The following is a 19,289-nucleotide window of genomic DNA, read 5'->3' as shown; positions in this document are numbered from 1 at the left end:
AAAGTATGAACGTGTGCATTTTGATACATTCTATATTTTATTTACATCTGCTTTAAAATTCTCAGGCAGTTCAGCTAGAGATGAAAACCCAGGCAACTTCAGTGCGCAGCGTGTCATTTAATCAGGAGGTTTCCTATTTTATGCTCTGCAGACAGCTGATATTGTGCATTTTATCAGCGCCTATCTAAATGTATGAATACAAAATAGGGCTTTTTGTAGTCAGCAGCCTGTGCGATCAGCATGCCTGTCTGCTCCCAACAACATTATGTAGCTTGTGGGTCACAGCACAAAATCAGTTAGGCAGAGTCACAGAGGATTAATGTTCTTCTCCCTAAAATTTCATTTAAATTAGCTTGAACTTAAAGGGATTATAATTAAAGTTTCCAATTACCAAGTGAAGTCAAAACACATTATGATACAAGTAGATGTGCTTCGTTTGTGACCTCCGAATTAGAAGGAACCTGCATATCTCATAAGTTGAGAGACAATTTTCACACGGGAATGGAAACAATCCTCTAATCCGGGACAAAAGATATATCGGCGCGTGACTGTATGAAGTCTCAATAAAAGTATCTGCAATTCTGCAGCTTCATTTTTGAAAGCTGCAGAATTTACAGCAATTATTTCCTTCACAGAGCCTTATTTGATACAGCTTTTTTGAAGAATGAGGCACAAAACAACCACATAGTATAGGAAAGACTTAATATTTAGTATGAAGAAATCCCCTAAAATAATAGGAAATAAATGAGCTGCAGAAACTGAAGGAAGGGAGACAGAAGGACCAAGAGCAGCAGCTGTGTGTGGGAGGATCAGAGAGGAGGGGGACGGCACAGGAGGAGTGAAGCTTTGATAGACAAAGGAGACTGAAATGTTTGTAATGGGTTCTTGTATTGACCAAGTCAGAGCACGAAATGTTGCATTAAAATTATGACACAGGCTTAGTTGGTTTGTTTGTGTGTCTCTGTAGCAGAGGAGAAATCTGCTGCTGCTGTGTGTGTGTGTGTGTGTGTGTGTGTGTGTGTGTGTGTGGTGTGTGGTGTGTGGTGTGTGGTGTGTGGTGTGTGGTGTGTGTGTGTGTGTGTGTTCTCGTATTTCTATCCTTGTTGGGGCCAAATGTCCCCACAAGGATAGCAAAACGTGGAACGACGTGCCTTGTGGGGACCTTTTTCCGGTCCTAAGTAGGAGAAACAGTGTTTTCTTGACCATGTTGTTGTTACTGAAAAAAGTAAAAGTGCAAAAACATTTCTTTAGGGTTAGGCTTTGTTGTGGTGTGGGTTAGGGTTAGGGTAAGGGTCAGGGTTAGGGGCTAGACATGAATGGGAGTCAATGGACGGTCCCCACAAGGATAGAAATACGAGACTGTGTGTGTGTGTGTGTGTGTGTGTGTGTGTGTGTGTGTGTGTCTGTGTGTGTCTGTGTGTGTCTGTGTGTGTCTTTGTGTGTCTTTGTGTGTGTGTGTGTGTGTGTGCGCGCACACAAGGTTAGGCTGTGAAAAAGGCAGTTTTTGTGTGATTCCAGTTCAACAAAAGAGGAAGGTGACCTGAACTCTGTTACTGCATCAGTCAGGGTTAAATACAGAGAAGCGAGCAAACCAATAATGTATGTTTCCCTCACACAATGTGAGCGATATCACTCGAACATCACATGCTAAAAGAATAAGTAGATTTAAAAGCTCTTTGAAGTTGAAAACACCAGCTAAATTTCTGTTATTAAAATTGCTCCTTTAGCAGGAATTTGGATGTTTTCCCCCAAAAAAATACTGTATTCCTAAACTCTCAAAATAGGAATAGCACCTGTTTTTTTGTTTTGTTTTTTTTTTTTTGCATGTTTTTCTCAGGAGCAAACTGGCATCTTAAAAAATAAAAAAGAAAAGGTACCCTTAAGTTGTGTGTACTTAACCTTTGTGGTCGAGTGAAGTTCAACTTTGAGCTGAGGTGGTTAAAATAATTGGAACTCAGTACAAGTTCAGCTTGCCTTTTCTGGGGTTTCCAACTATTTTCCAGGTTGGAAAAATTGGCTGTTTTTATTCAGTCAAATAGGGTCTCACATGGCCTCTATTTGAACAATCTGTTCTTGATATTTTTTTTATTTAACCATGTTGCCAGCTAGACCGGCAAAAGTTTCTCTCTTTGCTTCTCAAACTTAATTGAGTTGTGTTTTGTCCTTGATTCTGATTCATCCACATGACAATTAAAAATCCATCTGCTGCCAGAAGTGCTCTTCATAGCAGGTTAAAATCTACTATACTGATCATTAAGTAGAGAATAATATTGATGTCAAGCCTTTTTGACTTTTGATTCCCTTCTATATGAATGACAGACCTGAGTCGGGGTGCAGAACATTTTGCTTTGTTGCTTTGTTGATCCGTACATTGAATGTGAATGTAAGTATATCCATTGTCTCTACAAATTACTGAAGTTTTGGCATCGTGTTTACCACACAAGTTAAGCCATCAATGATCTTAAAGGTCACCTCTAGCTGGAAAAAAAACTGAACTTTGAGGAAACTTGAGAATTCTTCAGTTTTACATGAATCTGGATGAACATGCAGTGTCTGGTACAAAGTGTTGTTACTGCTGCCGTGTTGTTGAAGGATATGAGAGACTGTTAAGAATACACCTCTCAGATCCTTTTGCGTCTTAAAGCAGAGGATGCATTAGTGGGCTGTGAGAGTTGTTGAATTGGGACAGGCTGACGTCATCCTTCAACAGCCTCAGATCATCTTTTTCTCAAAAATGTTGTTTGTGAAAATACTGAAACTTCTGCTTTTCTGCTCTTGGTGGCTCTGAAACTGCTCTCCAATTCGCTTGTTATTACAGTCGTTTCTGCTCGGTTTGGTCTCAGCAGTCCATCAGCAAATGTGAGCAGAGTCACCCTGAGCCTCGCTCTGGCTGTCTGGACCGGTGCTGAGCGCAGCTGTAAATTTGCAAGGGTTGAGCACCTACTGAAGCGAGAAAGCATGGAGAGACGAAAAGATCTCTGCTGTAGCCGGCGTTTTAACACAACCTGAAGCAGCTGTGTAGATCTATGTTGTTCCACATTAGGTTTTATTGCTCCAAATAATTTATGTTTAATTGGACAGCGAGGCAGAAAGTTTTATGAGCTTGTGCCGATTGTGAAACGTAAGAGCAAGAAAACTCAGTTAAATGGAAGTCCTGAGGATGTGACTTTGTACACGATGACCTTTATGTGTTAACATTGACCGCAGTTTCACCTCAAAGTGAGAATGTGTTGTACTTTCACCCTTACACTTGATCGCATGGTTGCTGTTATGTGAAAAAAGGTCTTTCATCATGATGAATCCACAACACCACAGTTCTCGTCAGTTCCGTGGAACCTTTTCAGCTCTTTCTTTATCTCCAGCACATATCTTTTGTTGTTGCTGCTGTTGATGATACCCTTTGTTTTAATTTTGCATCCAGGTGTAGTTTGCAGGCAGCACCTAGCCATTAAACATGGTGGTGCAATTGCCCGCAAATAAAGATGTCCACTGAGATTTAACACAGAATTAAGCCAAAGGTCAATATTTATCTTCCGTTCACCTGGTTGGACAGGTACATATCTGCTCGATGTCATTAGTTAAGAATCATTCGCTGAAATGATTGGCTGGGATTTCTGTGTGAGTCAGTGTGTTTGTGTTGTAGTTTTTACTATGGCTGTCAGTTGGGCAGAGCCTACACTGCAGCAAAGATAAGTAATTCATCAGTCTTGGAGTATCTTCTTATGACGGCCTTTCTCTTGTTTTTCTGAGCACCATTCAAGTCTCTCTCTGCTCCTCCTCTGATACTTTTCCAGCTCTGTCTTTGTGTTTCTTTTGCTCTCTCTTTCTCGTCTTGAACCTGCTGATGTTTCTGTGGCCCTTCAGAGACGGGATGATAAAAGTGGGGCTTTCCAGTATGTTAGTGAGAAAATGAAATCAGAGCATGTCCCTGGGCTTCTGTCGCCATCACAAACGACTAAATGCTCTTTGGCCGCCCAAAATTTGGAACAAGTGCCTCATGGCCGTCACGGTGTTATGGGGTAAATCACTCCCTGTTGTTCCCAAGGTCAAAACCGTGGATCATTTGGTTCGCCTGTGTTGTGTGCAGGCGATGTTAGTAAGCTGGGGAAGTCGTTACTGCTGCTGTTACTGGACGGAGTTCCAGTACTGCCACAAATAAATCTCTCTGAGGTGTCAAAGCAAGAGAACAAAACCTGTTCTGTTAAGCACAGAGTACAAACATTTATATTCAGACAAAGAACTACACAAACTACAGGAGTAGAGTGTGAGTTGGTGCTATTTTCTTCCAGATGAGGGTCGTCATGTCACTTAATGCCAGGACTGAATGTTGTGAATAAATACGGTGCATTACCCCAAGGTAATGTGCATTTTTCTTTGACATTTAGGAGCTATTGTGACAGAAAGGTCCTCATCATACTCATTAAACTGATGTGAACCGCAGACAAGTAAATAAGCAAACTGTTGTTATTAATTATTGAACGGCAGAGGCGACAAAGGAGAAAGCCTCTTGGTGTTCGGATAAATGCTATAGATGACGCATGCAATTCATGAAGGGCTCAGTACAAACAAAGAGACAGGCACAAATACACAACAAACTTGATTGGGGTAACACAAAGAAAAAGCTTTTCTAGATTTTCTGTTGTTGTCAGCTATCATCGACGCCGCATTTCCATTTTCAGCTGCCTCACTTTTCCAGGAGTGTCTCCTTTATTACATCAGCTGTGATGGTTTGTGAAATATTACATTTGACTGGAGGATACCTGATTGAAGGAGATGGGGGAAGCTGGCCTGTTCTGAATGTGGCACATTAGTTCTTCAACTGAAGGACATTCTGACTCCTCCATTCACTTTGCAGGCATTTTTGGTTACTCCTCTGTTTTGCCCTTTTCTTTTAAATCTTTTTGACAAATCAAAGTCAGACTTCCTTCTAGAGGAAAAACCACATGCAAAATGTTGCAGAATTACATACATTTATTTTAAAAAAAAGAAGTCATTGACCTATTTATTGCACTTTATTTATGCTGCTTCTATGCTGCAATAAATAAATAAATAAAAATCTGTCAGCATGACATAGGATAAGGATTATACACAGACCTTGGCATCTCCTGTGGCACACAAACCTTGACATGACTGTCTGCCTCATCTTATGTATGGAAGCAAGAAAAATGGGGGGGAAATAAAAAACCTAAACCATGTATCATTTCGGTGAAGTCTTAACGCCTTTGGCACCTGAAGGGAAATAAAGTCAGACACTGATGGGTGTCAACGTGTGATTATTTGACACCACATATATATTTTTCTCAGGTCTAAAGAGGAGAGGAAGTGGAAGATGGCAGCCGGTAGAACGGATATGGAGATGGCAGATGTGAAAAAAAAAGAGAGAGAGAGATAAGATAGACAGCAGGATCCCACCTGCATGTGGTTTGCAGTGAAAAGAGAGAAGCTGCCTGTGTGACTCACATAATGACTAGGTTTGATTACGAATGACAAGCATGGTAGCATTCAGTCATTATATAGGAAGGCATGCATGAGACACAAATATATCGCTAACCCCAAAGCACTTTGTAGAACATGCCTCATACCTGCTGAGTGCTGCCGTCCTTGTGGGAACTACTTCACCACAAACGCTGCTGGAGCTGTGCTTTAGCCACACAGCACTAACTTGGTGATGCCAACCCAGATCAGTGGTGTAGAGTCAAACAGAAGCCATCGGATGGTCCCAGACTCCCAGCACTGACATGAAGACTCCATCACAGACGATTAAACCTGCAGCTGGAGGAGAAGTCGTGTGCGGCAGGGAGAGAAGGCGACGGGGACTTTGACGGAGGGACTGTGAAGAAGTGGACACAGTGGAACAGAGGAAAATGTTGGAAGAAATGTGAAGTGAAAGCAAATCCTTTTTGCTACACACCTGCTTCTTGCAACCGCTGGGGGATGAAAAGTCTTGTCGGAGTTGGCGCAGACAGCGAGAGACAGTGCCATACTGTGGTTATTCACGCACAACAGACAGCCGCTGTAGTGTTTGACGGGGAGCCACTTAGAGGAGTGGCTCACCGTCATTCTGTTGGGTTTGTGAGATTTGTGATGAAAAAAAAAAATCTCAGTTGGGAAAAGCTGATGAGGACATCATTACAACCCTCCCACATTTGACGTTTGGCACGCGTCTTGCTCTATTTGGATTGTGTTGTGAAATTTTCCCTCTGTCACACTGTTGCCCATGGGTTTTTTTTTTTTTTTCTTCTTTCTTTCAGATATGCTTCGTCAATCTGGACCCTCAGAAAACAGACTGTCGTGATGATAAAAACATCAAGGTGAGCATAACTCTACCTGTTAATGAATGTTTCTGGTCTCAATCCTGATATTGTTTTCACCTGCGAATCACATGCAAACCACAACAAAATCCGTTTGCAAGTGCCGCACATTTCAGTAAGCCTTATTTGCAATCTTAGTGGTTTAGTCCCTTTGCCCACACTTACTTCTTGCTTTCTTTCATGGCCCCCAGTTGCTCACACTTTCATTCCTCTCCGTGCCTTTCTTCACTTTGGAATCCTGTTCATTGTTTCTCATATGCACTTCGGTTCAGTTGCCATGGATTCAAGATCATTACAGAGAATTACAGGGCTGACTTGTTGAGATGATATGCAGATTTTGCAGCCTTTTGCAGCTGTTGGGAGCAGTGGTGGGCGATTAGTAACCGTTCCGCATGGTTCAGGTCTTTTCACAGGGAGGGCTTTATAATTATGTGTCAATAACTTGGAAAACGCCTTGTCTTCACTTTTTGAAGTCACTTAAAAAAAAAAAGTTGTTTCTGTTCATCAGCGTCTCGCACTCCCTCGTATGTCTTGCAGAAACTGGCATCAGTGTCTCCAGACCTGCCAAAGCTTGTTGAATTACTGACTATCCACCAACCAAAGGAAAATGAGATCCTCCTGCTTGGTGGCCTCGAAGCTTCAGACACTTGCCAAACACACCCACACTCCCCCCCACAGGTGAGTCCACTGTGAACGCCATAATTCTTGCAAGTATTTCCAGCCTTTAAATGACCTGGTCTGGACTGTGAGGCAGACAGTGCAAGCTGTCCTGTTGTATAGCAGGCTTGTGTGATCAGATTCAAACCATTTATGCGAAAGGGTTTGAATTTTTCTCAACCCTCTGAGAAAAATCCTCATAAAGAATTGTATCCATGCAGTAATTGTCCCTATTTCATCTCAGTATAAATGTCTCTTTGTTTTCAGTAGCAACCTGGTAAACAGCAAACTGTGATTCAATTTATTTGACCTGAAATTCATGCTGTTTGGCTCAGTCGTGGTCAGTCAATGCACTGAGAAGTGAGCTAGTACATCTGAACGCAAGCCAAGTATTGACAAATAGCTCTATAGATCAGTTCCATATACAGTGCAAAGTTCTGTATAAAATTTTCATGATGCCATGAGTGGACGTGCTTTTATTTAATGCCTGCACAAAACTGGCCTTTCAGCCTCTCACTTTCACTCAGTTCAAATGTAACATTACCAGATGTCTGTGAACGAGTAGACGGATCAATAGCTCTGCCGTGAACTCAAATATAGGATTAAAAAAGTTTGAGGCAGCACAGTAGGAATCCTTATCAATATAATGGAAGCTGTTAAAATAACACCCCTCTCAATAATAAACATACAGTGGAATTACGGGTATTGCTTTAGATAATTGTGGAAATACTTTGTGAAACTGACAAAGTGATGGAGCTGTTACATTACATGATCGAGGTTTATAATAAAGTAGCTGTATAATGTTTATTCTATACATGCTTTGTATAGAAACAATCCACACCAATCACATACAAACACACTTTTCAACACATAGTGACTCAGAAATTAAGATAATTTACAAACACCAAAACATTTGCCTGTTTTTGTTTCTTGCATTAATTCCAGTGCATGGAAGTGTAATTATTTGTGTATTGACTGTGTATTTTTTTCCAGCAGTCATTTTAAATAATGATATCTACAGAGGACATATGAGAAGGGATTGGTGTATTATATACATAAACCACTCACACTTCATTTTGTCTGTTCATCTAAAATTATATGGTGTTTTGAACGATCCATGTTCAGTGTTTAGGCAGCGTTTTATGCCTGTGAGTCTATTCTCAAATGCAGTTTTAAATTACTGAAAACCATGCAAAGGATGTAGTGTACTTAACACCAGCCAGATGCCCAGCCCAACACACATTGCATACACATAAACAAGCATGTACACACACCCAAGATTTCATAGTAGAGATTAACAATTTCTATAATTTCTGTTCTAAAATGTGTTTTGTATATGCTAATTTATATTTTTATCCTCCATTCATTAGTTCATATCTTGATTTCTTTTCACAATTTAAGAAAGAAAAAATATTGGGAAATGACATCTGTTTGACCCCCACACGTGTCTCTAAACTGCTACAGCCACCCTTTAAGGTCCTTGGCAGTGAACAGGGAAGCCCCTCTCATTCTTATAAAACCAGTGCTGTGTGTTTATGTCTGGTAAAGTCACGTTGTTTGCATGGTTATTATACAATAAGTGTTGCATTCTTCTTTTCAGGGCGGGCAGCAGAGAAGCACGGGCGTGTGCCTGGTTCACTGTTCAGGGAAGAGACGCGGCACACCGCCCGGCAGCATCATTTTCGAGATCAATAAGTTTCTCATTGGTCTGCAGTGGGGTAAAGAGCGCCAGTTTCAGCAGGGCCGAGCCGCCGGGCAACGGGTTGATGATGACACTAATCGCTCCATTTCATCCATTGAAGAAGACTTCCTGACTGCGTCAGAGCACCTCGGAGATGACAGCGAGGATGATGGCTTCAGAAATGGTGCGCCTCATTATTTCCACTAGCAATTTTTTTTTTTCAGCAGTACTTTAATGTCAATTATGTGTGATAAAGCATTAATGTTGATGAACATGAGATTTGAAACTATAATGGCCTGAATTTACATTCATGAACAACCTCAATAAATGGCGACAGTGACAAAAAAATGACCATACTACTACTGGAAAACTCTCTGTAGCTTCATTTGATCACATAAAAACAAAAGTGATGCATTTTTTTAAGCTAACAAGATTCTCAAAAACTTTACAGCGTTGTAGATATGGGATGTTACACAAATTGTTGATGTTTTAATGTGAACGTGTAACGTTCTACACATCCTGCTCAAAAGTTCCTGAACTTTTTCTGCTGAGTGTAGCTTCCTTCTGCAGCACTCTCACCTTTTCAGTCTCACATGTTTTGCAAAATACACTGAATGTTTTACACTGACTGTACTGAAATACACTGACTGGCTGAATTTTAATGAACAATATCTTAACTAGTTTATTGTATTTATTGCCCGTACACTGTGATATTTATATAATAGCAGTGTAAAAATAGACAATTTTGGATGAGAATGACTTTCTGCATTTTTTTTTCCAGCAGAGAAATTGAACATGAACAAAGAGACGTAACTCAGCTCTAGAAGTCAGTGAAGGGTAAAACAGGGTGATATTCCCCTCACAGTGTGACATTTTGGAAACTAATGGAGCTGCTTTCTAATCGGTATAGAAGTTTTTTTTTTTATTCCCTGTCTTTTCTGTTTGTCTGCCTGTTTCTTTGCAGAGCCAGAATGTGGTGACCTGGGAGAGAGCTTGGTAGAGGTTGCACAGAAACACTGTGTCAGACTTGCTTGTCATAGGGGACAGCTGGCCCATCACCAGAGCAAGGAGAATTCAGAGGTGAAACGGGATGGACCTCAGGCTTCAGCTCTCAATACCAAGGAATCTGCTGGTCATTACGCTACCAACCTTGCCGAATCAGTATTGCAAGACGCCTTCATACGACTCTCGCAAGACGAAACTTCCTTCGTCTCTGAAGCAGCCGTCAGTGTGTCCCTCTCAAATCGTCCCTCCAGCTCCAACAGTCCTACGAAGATCAAAGAGGCTGCTCGGCAACGTACCTGCTCCTTTGAACTCCCTAAAATTGTTATAGTTCAGAGTCCAGACAACATTGATGGCGCAGCGGAATGGCCAGAGACCCAGGCGCCTCATGTGCCTGACCAAAACATGCCTGCCAAAGCCAGGAAAATGCCCCAGGGTGAGACGCAAGTTGAAATTTCCAACCAAAATGGAGTGCACACATCCAAACATGTCGAGGTGGCTTTGGCTTGTGCTGCCAATGTTATCGGCACCATCACTGCTCCACAGCTGACAGAGCAACTTGTTACTGAATCGGTTTCTGAGGAGGAACCCGAGGAGGAGCTGCAGGAACCAGAGGAGAGAGGAGACTACTCCTTCTCCTCAGCGATGTGTGGCATGGCTCAGGTAGCTGGTGCAGTAGCAGCTGTGGATCTCACACAGGAGGACCCAGGAAACGCGGTTGATTCTGATGCAGATTCAACTGAAATCTACACTGCATCACGTGGTCTGATGTCTGCTGCAGAAGCCTCCGCGGCCTTCACACTGCACTGCAGTGTGGCAGAAGGTACCTGTGTTGAAGCTTTTCGTGCCAATATTGCTGAAGTCCTGCACCGAGAAGCAGCTGAAGTTTTGACTCAACCACAAGGCTATAAAAGTGTGGCGCACTTACTGGAGACTACTCATAACAAGATAGTAGATGGGATTACATGTCCAAAAAAGTGCTGCACCGATGAGAAAGAGGTGGACGACTTAATAAACGAGGTTGCAGACAGTTTATTTAAGCATGCTTTGGAGAAAGCAAAAAAGAAAAAGGAGCTGGAAGGTACTGAAAAAGAATCACCAGGCCTCCAGGTTTTCCTGCAAGACAGTGTGAACAATTTGCTGTTTGATATTCTTTGCCTGACACAGAAGAAAATCAGTCATATCTCAAGTCCAGACAACGGATCATGCAAATCACAAGATTTGTGTGCTCAGGAGCCTGCCACTGCCAAGGAAAGCAAAGACCCATTAAGCCAGTTACAGTACATAGTTGGTCATTCCACCAACATTGACAGCCACATTGGCACCGTACACTACTCGGACAAGTCAACTATGCTTCCAGGGCAGAGGCAGAAAAATGTGTTTGAGGAAAATAATGTCATGGCATCTCCCTCCACATCACACTTCAAAGAACAGCAACTGCAGCAGTCAGCATGCAGACAAAGTCAGTCAAAACCCTCCTCCTTCTCAGCCAAAGACTTGTCTGACCACCAGCACAGCAACAATGCCATCAGAGAACCTTTAAGTGAAATACCAGTTCACAGCACCGAGAGGAGGGGTCGACTTGTGACAGGCAGTGACAGCAGACAGTCGTCCCTAACACCGCAGTCCTCCCTCAACTCTTGCAGTTCTCTGCTGTCGTTCAAAATGGACTCTGAATCCAGGACACCAATCACTTGCTATGCTGATGATCTGGCTGCAACCGTGGTGTCTATGGCCACAGAGCTTGCGGCGATTTGTCTGGAAAACTCCACTGGTAAACAACCATGGTTCTGTGCCCTGAAAGGGGCGATGTCAGAGGGCCCAGAGGCTTACTTGCTCCCAGCATGCCGCACAGTTCTCCGGAGAAAAGAGGGTCAGAGTAGCAACGCTGCCTCCAAGAAACATCGTGCACCGCGCCTGAGCGAGATTAAAAGAAAAACAGAGGAGCAGCCAGAGTTGATGGAGCGCCTTGTTAACCGGGTGGTAGATGAGACGGTCAACCCTGATGAACCACAAGACCCATTTGCCCTCTTTGCTTCTGAAGTCACAGCCAGGATCATGAATTGCCCCGAACTCAATGTCGTGGATACCTCCAAAACCGGGCAGCAGCGCAGCAGGCTGCAGTGTGAGAGGTGGAGTCGTGGAAAGGCCTCTAGTTACGAGAGTATCCCAGAAGAAGATGCAGACCCCTCGGGGACACTCAACACCCTGGGCCCTGGCAGTCGCTTAGGCCAGAACTTGAGCCGCGGTAGCTCCATCTCGAAGCAGTCCAGCTGTGAGAGCATCACAGATGAATTCTCACGGTTCATGGTCAACCAGATGGAGACTGAGGGTAGAGGCTTCGACCTTCTGTTGGATTATTACGCAGGGAAGAATGCCAGCAGCATCCTGGCTGCAGCTGTTCAACAGGCTGCATCAAAGAAAAACGGCCACCTCAATGTCAGGGCCTCATCCTGCCTGTCTAAGCAGTCAAGCACAGAGAGCATCACTGAAGAGTTCTACAGGTTTATGCTTCGGGATATGGACAAGGAAAACAAAGACTATGGCATTGCCAAGACTAAAGAGTGGAGCAACAGCCTGTTTCCTCCTTCTCCCAGAACGCCCTTCTGTATACGACAGTCCTCAGTCCCAGATCGTCGCTCCTCAGACTCTCGTCTGACTGTCAACTCTCCCATTAAAGCCAATTCTTTTGATGGATTTGCTCGCAACGTGCATGGAGATACATTGAATATCTACCCCACCAACTCAGTGTCAGCAACAGGACTGTGCAAATCAGACACTTGCCTCTACCAAAGGGGGAAGACTGACCAGATTACAGATATGCTGATTCACGAGACCTGGTCAAGCTCCATAGAATCCTTAATGAGAAAAAACAAGATCATTGCTGATCCAGAAGACAGTATTGAGCTAGAGGCTGCAGGTGAATCTCAGCCCCATGTGCAGCAGTTTGCCAATCGCCTGGCAGCTGATATTGTGGACATCAGCAAATGTGCCCGTGGAACACAGCAAGATGTAGCTGGGCAGCACATTCCTGGGTCGCACTCACAGCAGCACATGCCTGTTGGAGAACGAAGGAGGGGATTCAAACAGTCTCATCTGAGTTGCAGTCGGAGTCGGTCCAGCCAGGAGCAAGCTGGCACTGGAGCCGGGTCTGGGTCCAGCGATAGCAATGCACCTTGCTTGAGGGGTCCCAGGGATGTACCACTGATCCACATCGAGACAGACCACAGGGATGAGGAGCCGCCAATAACCCCTGAAAGAACCGGAGGGAGAGCTCAGGAAACGCCCTCAGACGTAGCTACCAAGCATACAGAGAGAGCAACTGCCAACTGCAGCAGGTATTACACTGTTAACCATCTTTCTGTCAGAGTACATTACGCAAAAAGGTCTTTACTGCCAAAATGAAACATTTATGTGATTGGAAAATTCAACATTAATCCTTCTGATTGCTTTAAGAGCAAGAAATAAATTTAACATACCTATTTTTAGAATAAAAACACCAGAGTAGCGCAAATAAACAGCACTAAACTTATTCAGGTCGACAGCCTGCAGTCTGATCAAAGTATGGCAGGTACACAGCAGATGCATTTACTCTGAGAATAATCTATTTTCGCAGTGCTTAACATTTGACATATCTCTGGCTTATCTGTGACTCTCATTGTCTGAATGATGAACTGTGTGTGCAGAATCGTTTTAGAGGCTTTATCTTTTTTCCATTGAGAGGCTATTGAACCCCTCTTAATCTCCCTCCCTCAGATATGGACACAATCACTAAAACCACAAATCTCTAATAGGCAGTCAGACTCCTGTGCCAAAAATGTTATTATAAATATTTGTGGGTTTCATTGTCAGATGTGGTTTTAGGACAAGGATTAAGCAATGTTTTCACCAATTTGCAATGTCCTGAGTGGTCATCCACAGAAAATGTAGAGGTCGTTTTAAGGTAGATCACAGTGCGTCGCTGTCTTGAACATTGATGCTACTTATAATGTTAATGCAAATGTGCCAGAGGAAGAAGTCTGTTTAAATGAAATTTAATTGTCGTACTGAGCCACAAGAGGTTTCAGGAGTCTCCCAAGCCACTGGAGAGGCACAAGACGTGCTTCTTTTCACTTCACAATACATGTAATCCAAAAACAAGAGGAGAGCATCTGTTTTTCCCCTGAGTGGATTTAAAACACTCGCCTAGTCAATAAAACCTGATTTCCCTCCAGAATTGTTGTGGATGGCAGCGCTCAATCATCTGATTATGACTTAATTTCATCAGCTCCCCGGAAGACACTGAAAATCCAACAGTGCCTGTGGGAGATGCTGTTTGCTGTTGCGTTAGAGATGATTTAATGAATTCGCTTTTTTATGTGCTTGGTAGTGTTTAAAAATTGTAAAGAAGGTCATTAAAAATATGTCTTATTCCTGACAGTAATAGTCTCAGTAAAGCATATAAAGTGTGTTTGCTTACAGAAAATAATTGATTCCTGTTAAGCATTCGGCACTGTGAATAGCACACCAAAGAAACATTCGGAGTCTTTTGTGTAATTTCTTTTCAGTTTTCGTAATTATGAAAACGGGTGATTTGACTTTGACTTGAGTTGCTGAGCGCAAACAGGAACTGTGGTCTTTATTTAATGAGAAAAACAAAACATTAGGGTGTGAGATGTCAAACCAATCCCTCAAGTTAAATCACTGGTGGGCTGAAAGGCAAAACTTCCTGTTTAGCTGTCATATTAAAATATATTTTTCTGCTAAAGTATAGACATGATTTACATTTAAATAGCCTTAAACTTTAGTTGATTTAGCTTTATTCAGTGATTCAAAAAAGAAAATTGTATTAGCATTAGATAACAATAACACAGTATTTTATGAATACACCCTTTCGTCAACTTTTGTGCATTCCCTTTAAATTTCTTTAAATAGCATATAAAAAGAGGCAGCTATTGCACTCTTAGTAGAAACATTACATTTTCATGCCAAAACATTTTTCGTGTTTTCAAATAATAAACAGAGAAGTGAAGGAATAAGAGCCTAAACTTCGCCACACATTGCAGCAAAACTTGTGCACAGTCACTGGGTGGTCACCCCGCCATCTTGCGGTTTGCTCTCCCCAGCAGTGAGAGGGACAGGCCCGCCGCGGCGGTGGCTGCTGTAGTGAAGCGGGACAAGCGTTCTATGAGTGCTAGCAGTGAAGAGAGCATGGGGAGCTGGTCTCATATAACCCCCGAAGATGACCCCCACGAGGAGACCAGTAGTTTTATCCAGCTGAGCGAGGGGTCAGTAACCGTTGCTCCTTGATACCGCTCCAAGCGCTGCTGTTCCCACCCTCACCCCACTCTCATTGGCCCATTGCTACTGACACTTGTGTTCTCCTGTGCCAACGCCAATTTACCCCCCCCCCCCCCCCCCCTCCCCCCGCTGTCGCAATATCCGCACCTGCTGAAGCAGTGTATGGCAGAGAGCACACTCCACAAAGCCACACCGGGCTAAACCCCACACCACAAGAGAGCTCCAAACATTCCCACATCATTTTTTGCTTCATTAAATCAAGTTCAGATACACAAACAGGTTTTTTTTTTTTTTTTGCATTAAATATTATTTGCAACAGTAACAATGCCAGTTGAATATCTTAAATGATGTTTGAAAATGCTTTTATGTTGTCAACATGTTGTGTAGATTATAGAAGAAACTTGAAACTGAAAGATTTGACCTGCTCAGTTTTGCAATAATAATATGCACCACCATAACACTTTCTGCTCCTCGCAACCTCTCTGTCCATCGACCTGCTTACTTGAACTCCACCTCATCCCCGATCCATGCTGTGACACACGGGCATGGCTGCCAGCCTCGCCCGTCCACCCTACCCACCCAAACTGCCTCCAGATCTCCTCATCCACACACTGGGGCAGGCCGCCTGCCGGACAGAAATCACCAGCTCTCTCAGCCTCGGCGTCCAATTCTGCTGCAGCTGCTATTTATATGTTAATCACCAGCTAACAAACAACATGACCTGCATTGCTGAGCTTGGTTATTGTTCTTTTCACACGTCACTGATCATGCTGGGTATCTCAAGACATTGTAAAAATTGATGCTATTCACTTATTTGTTTATTTCTTGTTGAATGGGCTTACAGGAATGGGACCAGCAGCACATCCAGCTTAGGCCTGGCAGATCTGGATACTTTTTCAGATGTGCCCACTCAGAGCACAGTAATAAGGTTTGTTTCACTATTATTCCTCTGTTCGTATTGATATATAAAATAGTATTTACAGCTGACTTTAATAGTCTGTCCAGTCTCAAATCAGTGAAAGGAGTTTAGGAAAATATTTGAATATGTCCTCATATGTTGTGGTTGCTGGAAAATAACTCAGTCTGTAAATTCAGAGCCGAATGTTGTCATCTGCTTCTCTACAGCGGCGCAAAATCAAGGTGTTTTGCTTTGAGTTGAGCGTGTTGAATAACTGGACGGGCCGAGGCTTTGTCTGCTCAATGTTTATAAAAATGAAACTATAACAAAACTTTCTCTGGATTGTTAAAAGGGGATGCTGCTAATATGTTTCTTCCTCTCAGATTTTGTTTTATTGTAATGTTTTTGCATGAAAGTTTGTACCTTTTCTCAGACACAGTTTTGATGGACTCCAAGGAAAAATAAACTAGTCTAGAGGCAGAAGCATGGTCACTCTGAATGGACGTATCTTTTAGAAGACTCATGGCTGTCCTCGGCACTGTGCTGATACTGTACTTTAGACACATTTAGGAGAGAGACTTTTATATCATCCTCTTCGGGTCTGTGGCTGACACTACTTCCATGACAATAACCTTTGAGCTCACTTTATTGGAAAGCCTTCCTTCGTGCAGTTTATTTGGCAGCTGTTTTTACAGTTGCCACACATTTTATAATCTATACAGAGAACTGTAATCACTTAGATAACTTACATTGTTTTCCTTCAAGATCTGAAACGACTTTAAAAGTGATAATGTATGTTACTGCAGGACCTTTCATGATTGTGTTTCCCCGCAGTGAGGAGAATACCAACTTGGCAGGAACCAGGGATAATGTCTTAGGTAAGTGTCACCATAAATGTGAAAGTCTTGTAAGTGTTTCTCAACCGTTAATCATTCACCTCAATCTGTTTTAACATCTAATTTCTTACCCCGTCGTCTTGATACTGACGCCGCTCTCTAATTGGGAGGAACAGAAGCAGATGGGTGTCAGTGATTAATCCCTGATGAAAGCGATGAACTTAATTACAAGTGGTTATAGTTTCTGGTCATAAAAATAAAAGGATCTGTAACTATTAAAGTGTATCAGTTGAAAGTTCATATTTCTTGAATGATATTCTAAAATGAGGATTTTCTCGTGTGACAGCTTCCTGAATCATTTTGATTGTGAGGACAGCACAGGTAATATTAATGTGTGTTATGTCAGGATGGCCTAAGAACAGAATGTCGTGTCAATATTGGTCTTTCAGAGAGCGGGTCAGCGAGGACGGCAGGCAGCGGGAGTAACCTCAGGGAACTGTTGGTGGTGAACTGCGAACTCGAGCCAGACTGTGTGGACTCGGAGCTCAGAGTGGCTCTGCAGTGGATCGCTGCGTCTGAGCTGGGCCTGCCTGCTCTCTACTTCAGGAAGTCCAGAGAGAGGAGAGTTGCAAAGGTAAGCACATTTAAAGGTGAACTGTCCGACTCTTGATCATTCCCAAAGTGTTTAACAATATGTCCTTTGTGTTAACTTTGTGCCGATGCTCTTTAAGTAGCACTCATATTATTAAAAGGACTCCTGCCTTTGACTTTTACAGAACTCATTTTATCTCAACATAACTGAAATTTCACATTCACAGTATATCATCTAAAAAGTAAATTTCAATTATGACTATTATGACTTAAATCTATTAAAAAAACACAGAAAACACTGTGTTCATGATTTCTAAAATTTGAAAGGATTTAAACTGTTGAATTCATCTAAAATTTATGGAAGTTTCACAGAAAAATAAACTTATATATAGTATTTATATATGTTAAGTTGTTGAGATGCACCCATACAAATGATCCACACTGTTAAGTTTTAGTGTGTGTTCTCTCAGTTCCAGAGGGTGGTCCACCTCATGTCCCAGAAGGCCTGGCGGGTGGCGGATCTGTTCAGAGCTGTGGTTCAGTTCTGTAAGCTGCAGGAGAAAGAGGAGGAGGCGGGCCGCTCGCTTCAGTCCAGCCTGTTCGATTGGCTGCTGGAGACCCTTTAGGATCTCCAAGAAAATGACTTTTCTTGCAGCAAAACACAAACACACAATCTCACTCACTTCCCCCGCAGGACTCCAACAGTTCGTCCCCTCTCATCGCACCAAGTGTCTAATCTGCAGGCTGAAAGCACAAAGCAAATCAGCATACTTGAGAAAGCCGTACCTCCTAACGTTGAATTTTTCATCAATCAATGGACCAATCTCCCTTTAACAAAAGCATGTTTAGATTTACCTCTAATAACACACACACAAACACACACACACTCATGTGCACACACACTGTAGAGGTGTATGGGCGGGGCATCCCTGATGGGAACGAACTAGCCCTCAGAAGATTATAGTCAGCAGGTTCTAACTGCTCCAGAATATATATTGCTATATGTTTGCAGACTCACAGCTAAATTATTTATTACCAGAGAACACACATGAATAAAAATATCTATAACAGCACAGGGTAATCAGGTTGAATTCGCCCCACAATGCAACATGCTCCAATTTTTTTTTTTAATTCTTTTTTCATTAATACCAGTTTGTAAAAGAGGCTGTGAACATACAAGCCCAGAGAAAGCTCTGTCACTTTCCTCTGATAGCCATTTAGGAGTGCACATTTGCTCATTGTAAGCAAAGACATCCATGAGTTCGTTGTGTTCATTGGCCGACTTGCCACCTCCGCTGTGACTCAGAAATTAAATTCAAAGTAAGTATGTCTTTTTGTTCATGTTACTCGAAAGCCAATTATTTTTGGGATAGTTGTCTTGTAAATAGTATAGATTTGGAACTGCTGCACCTTGGAGTAGTGGACTGCTCTCTTTAGCTTTTACTATGTCTGGACAGACAGAGTACGGTTTGTAATGTTACATTTCTATGTGGATTTGGTCTGTTTATTTCTCTATTTAGTGGTACTCTAGTGTTACATCAGTGTCGGGGGGTGGAAAAAAAAGCCCACAATTCAGCTGTAAACTCTGTCATCGTAGAACTGAATGTATCTATCTTTTGACATCAATAAATTTCTGTGATGTGAAATACATACAGTTTCGACCATTTGTAACGTTTAACTGCAGGGCAATAATAAAGACCGCTCAGGAGGACGTTTAGCCAACGAGTTTAGGTTTATTACACTGCATGCCTGGTTTCTCCACTCGCAACTTAATACCATCCAGAGAGTGACAGAATCAACCTTTAGCAATATGTCAGATCAGAAATACCCTACTGTACACGGTACAAACACACAGAGCAGTCGGAACAAGATATCAGAAAATGACCTGTGTTATCTGATAATGTACTCATAAAGATAATATAATAGGCAAAGATTGACAGGATGATCATAACGTGGCCGTGTTTAGTGAACATGAGTATTTACCAGTGGTTTGCTCTGCAGCGTGGTGCACTAACGTTATTTTTAATGTTTAA

General features: G+C 42.4%; 1 protein-coding gene across 2 annotated transcripts in view; it reads left to right on the top strand.

Annotated features, from left to right (window-relative positions):
- sphkap (SPHK1 interactor, AKAP domain containing) overlaps positions 1-18,906 on the top strand; it is a 30,167-nt gene extending 11,261 nt beyond the window's left edge. Inside the window, exons 4-12 of one of the 2 annotated variants that reach the window (XM_030109204.1) lie at positions 6,252-6,311; positions 6,849-6,989; positions 8,569-8,833; positions 9,614-12,989; positions 14,757-14,918; positions 15,776-15,859; positions 16,664-16,707; positions 17,115-17,299; positions 17,727-18,906. In XM_030109204.1, the coding sequence (XP_029965064.1) occupies positions 6,252-6,311; positions 6,849-6,989; positions 8,569-8,833; positions 9,614-12,989; positions 14,757-14,918; positions 15,776-15,859; positions 16,664-16,707; positions 17,115-17,299; positions 17,727-17,882 (4,473 nt within the window). In that variant the 3' untranslated portion in view covers positions 17,883-18,906. The remainder of the gene's footprint in view (positions 1-6,251; positions 6,312-6,848; positions 6,990-8,568; positions 8,834-9,613; positions 12,990-14,756; positions 14,919-15,775; positions 15,860-16,663; positions 16,708-17,114; positions 17,300-17,726) is intronic. The other variant, XM_030109205.1, reaches the window with a different exon arrangement.
- Positions 18,907-19,289: the final 383 nt, after the last annotated feature.

This window comes from Salarias fasciatus, chromosome 14 (assembly GCF_902148845.1).
Source record: "Salarias fasciatus chromosome 14, fSalaFa1.1, whole genome shotgun sequence".
NCBI classification, from domain to species: domain Eukaryota; kingdom Metazoa; phylum Chordata; class Actinopteri; order Blenniiformes; family Blenniidae; genus Salarias; species Salarias fasciatus.
The sequence above is the reverse complement of the archived record's forward strand: the minus strand, read 5'-3'. Positions and strand labels throughout refer to the sequence as shown.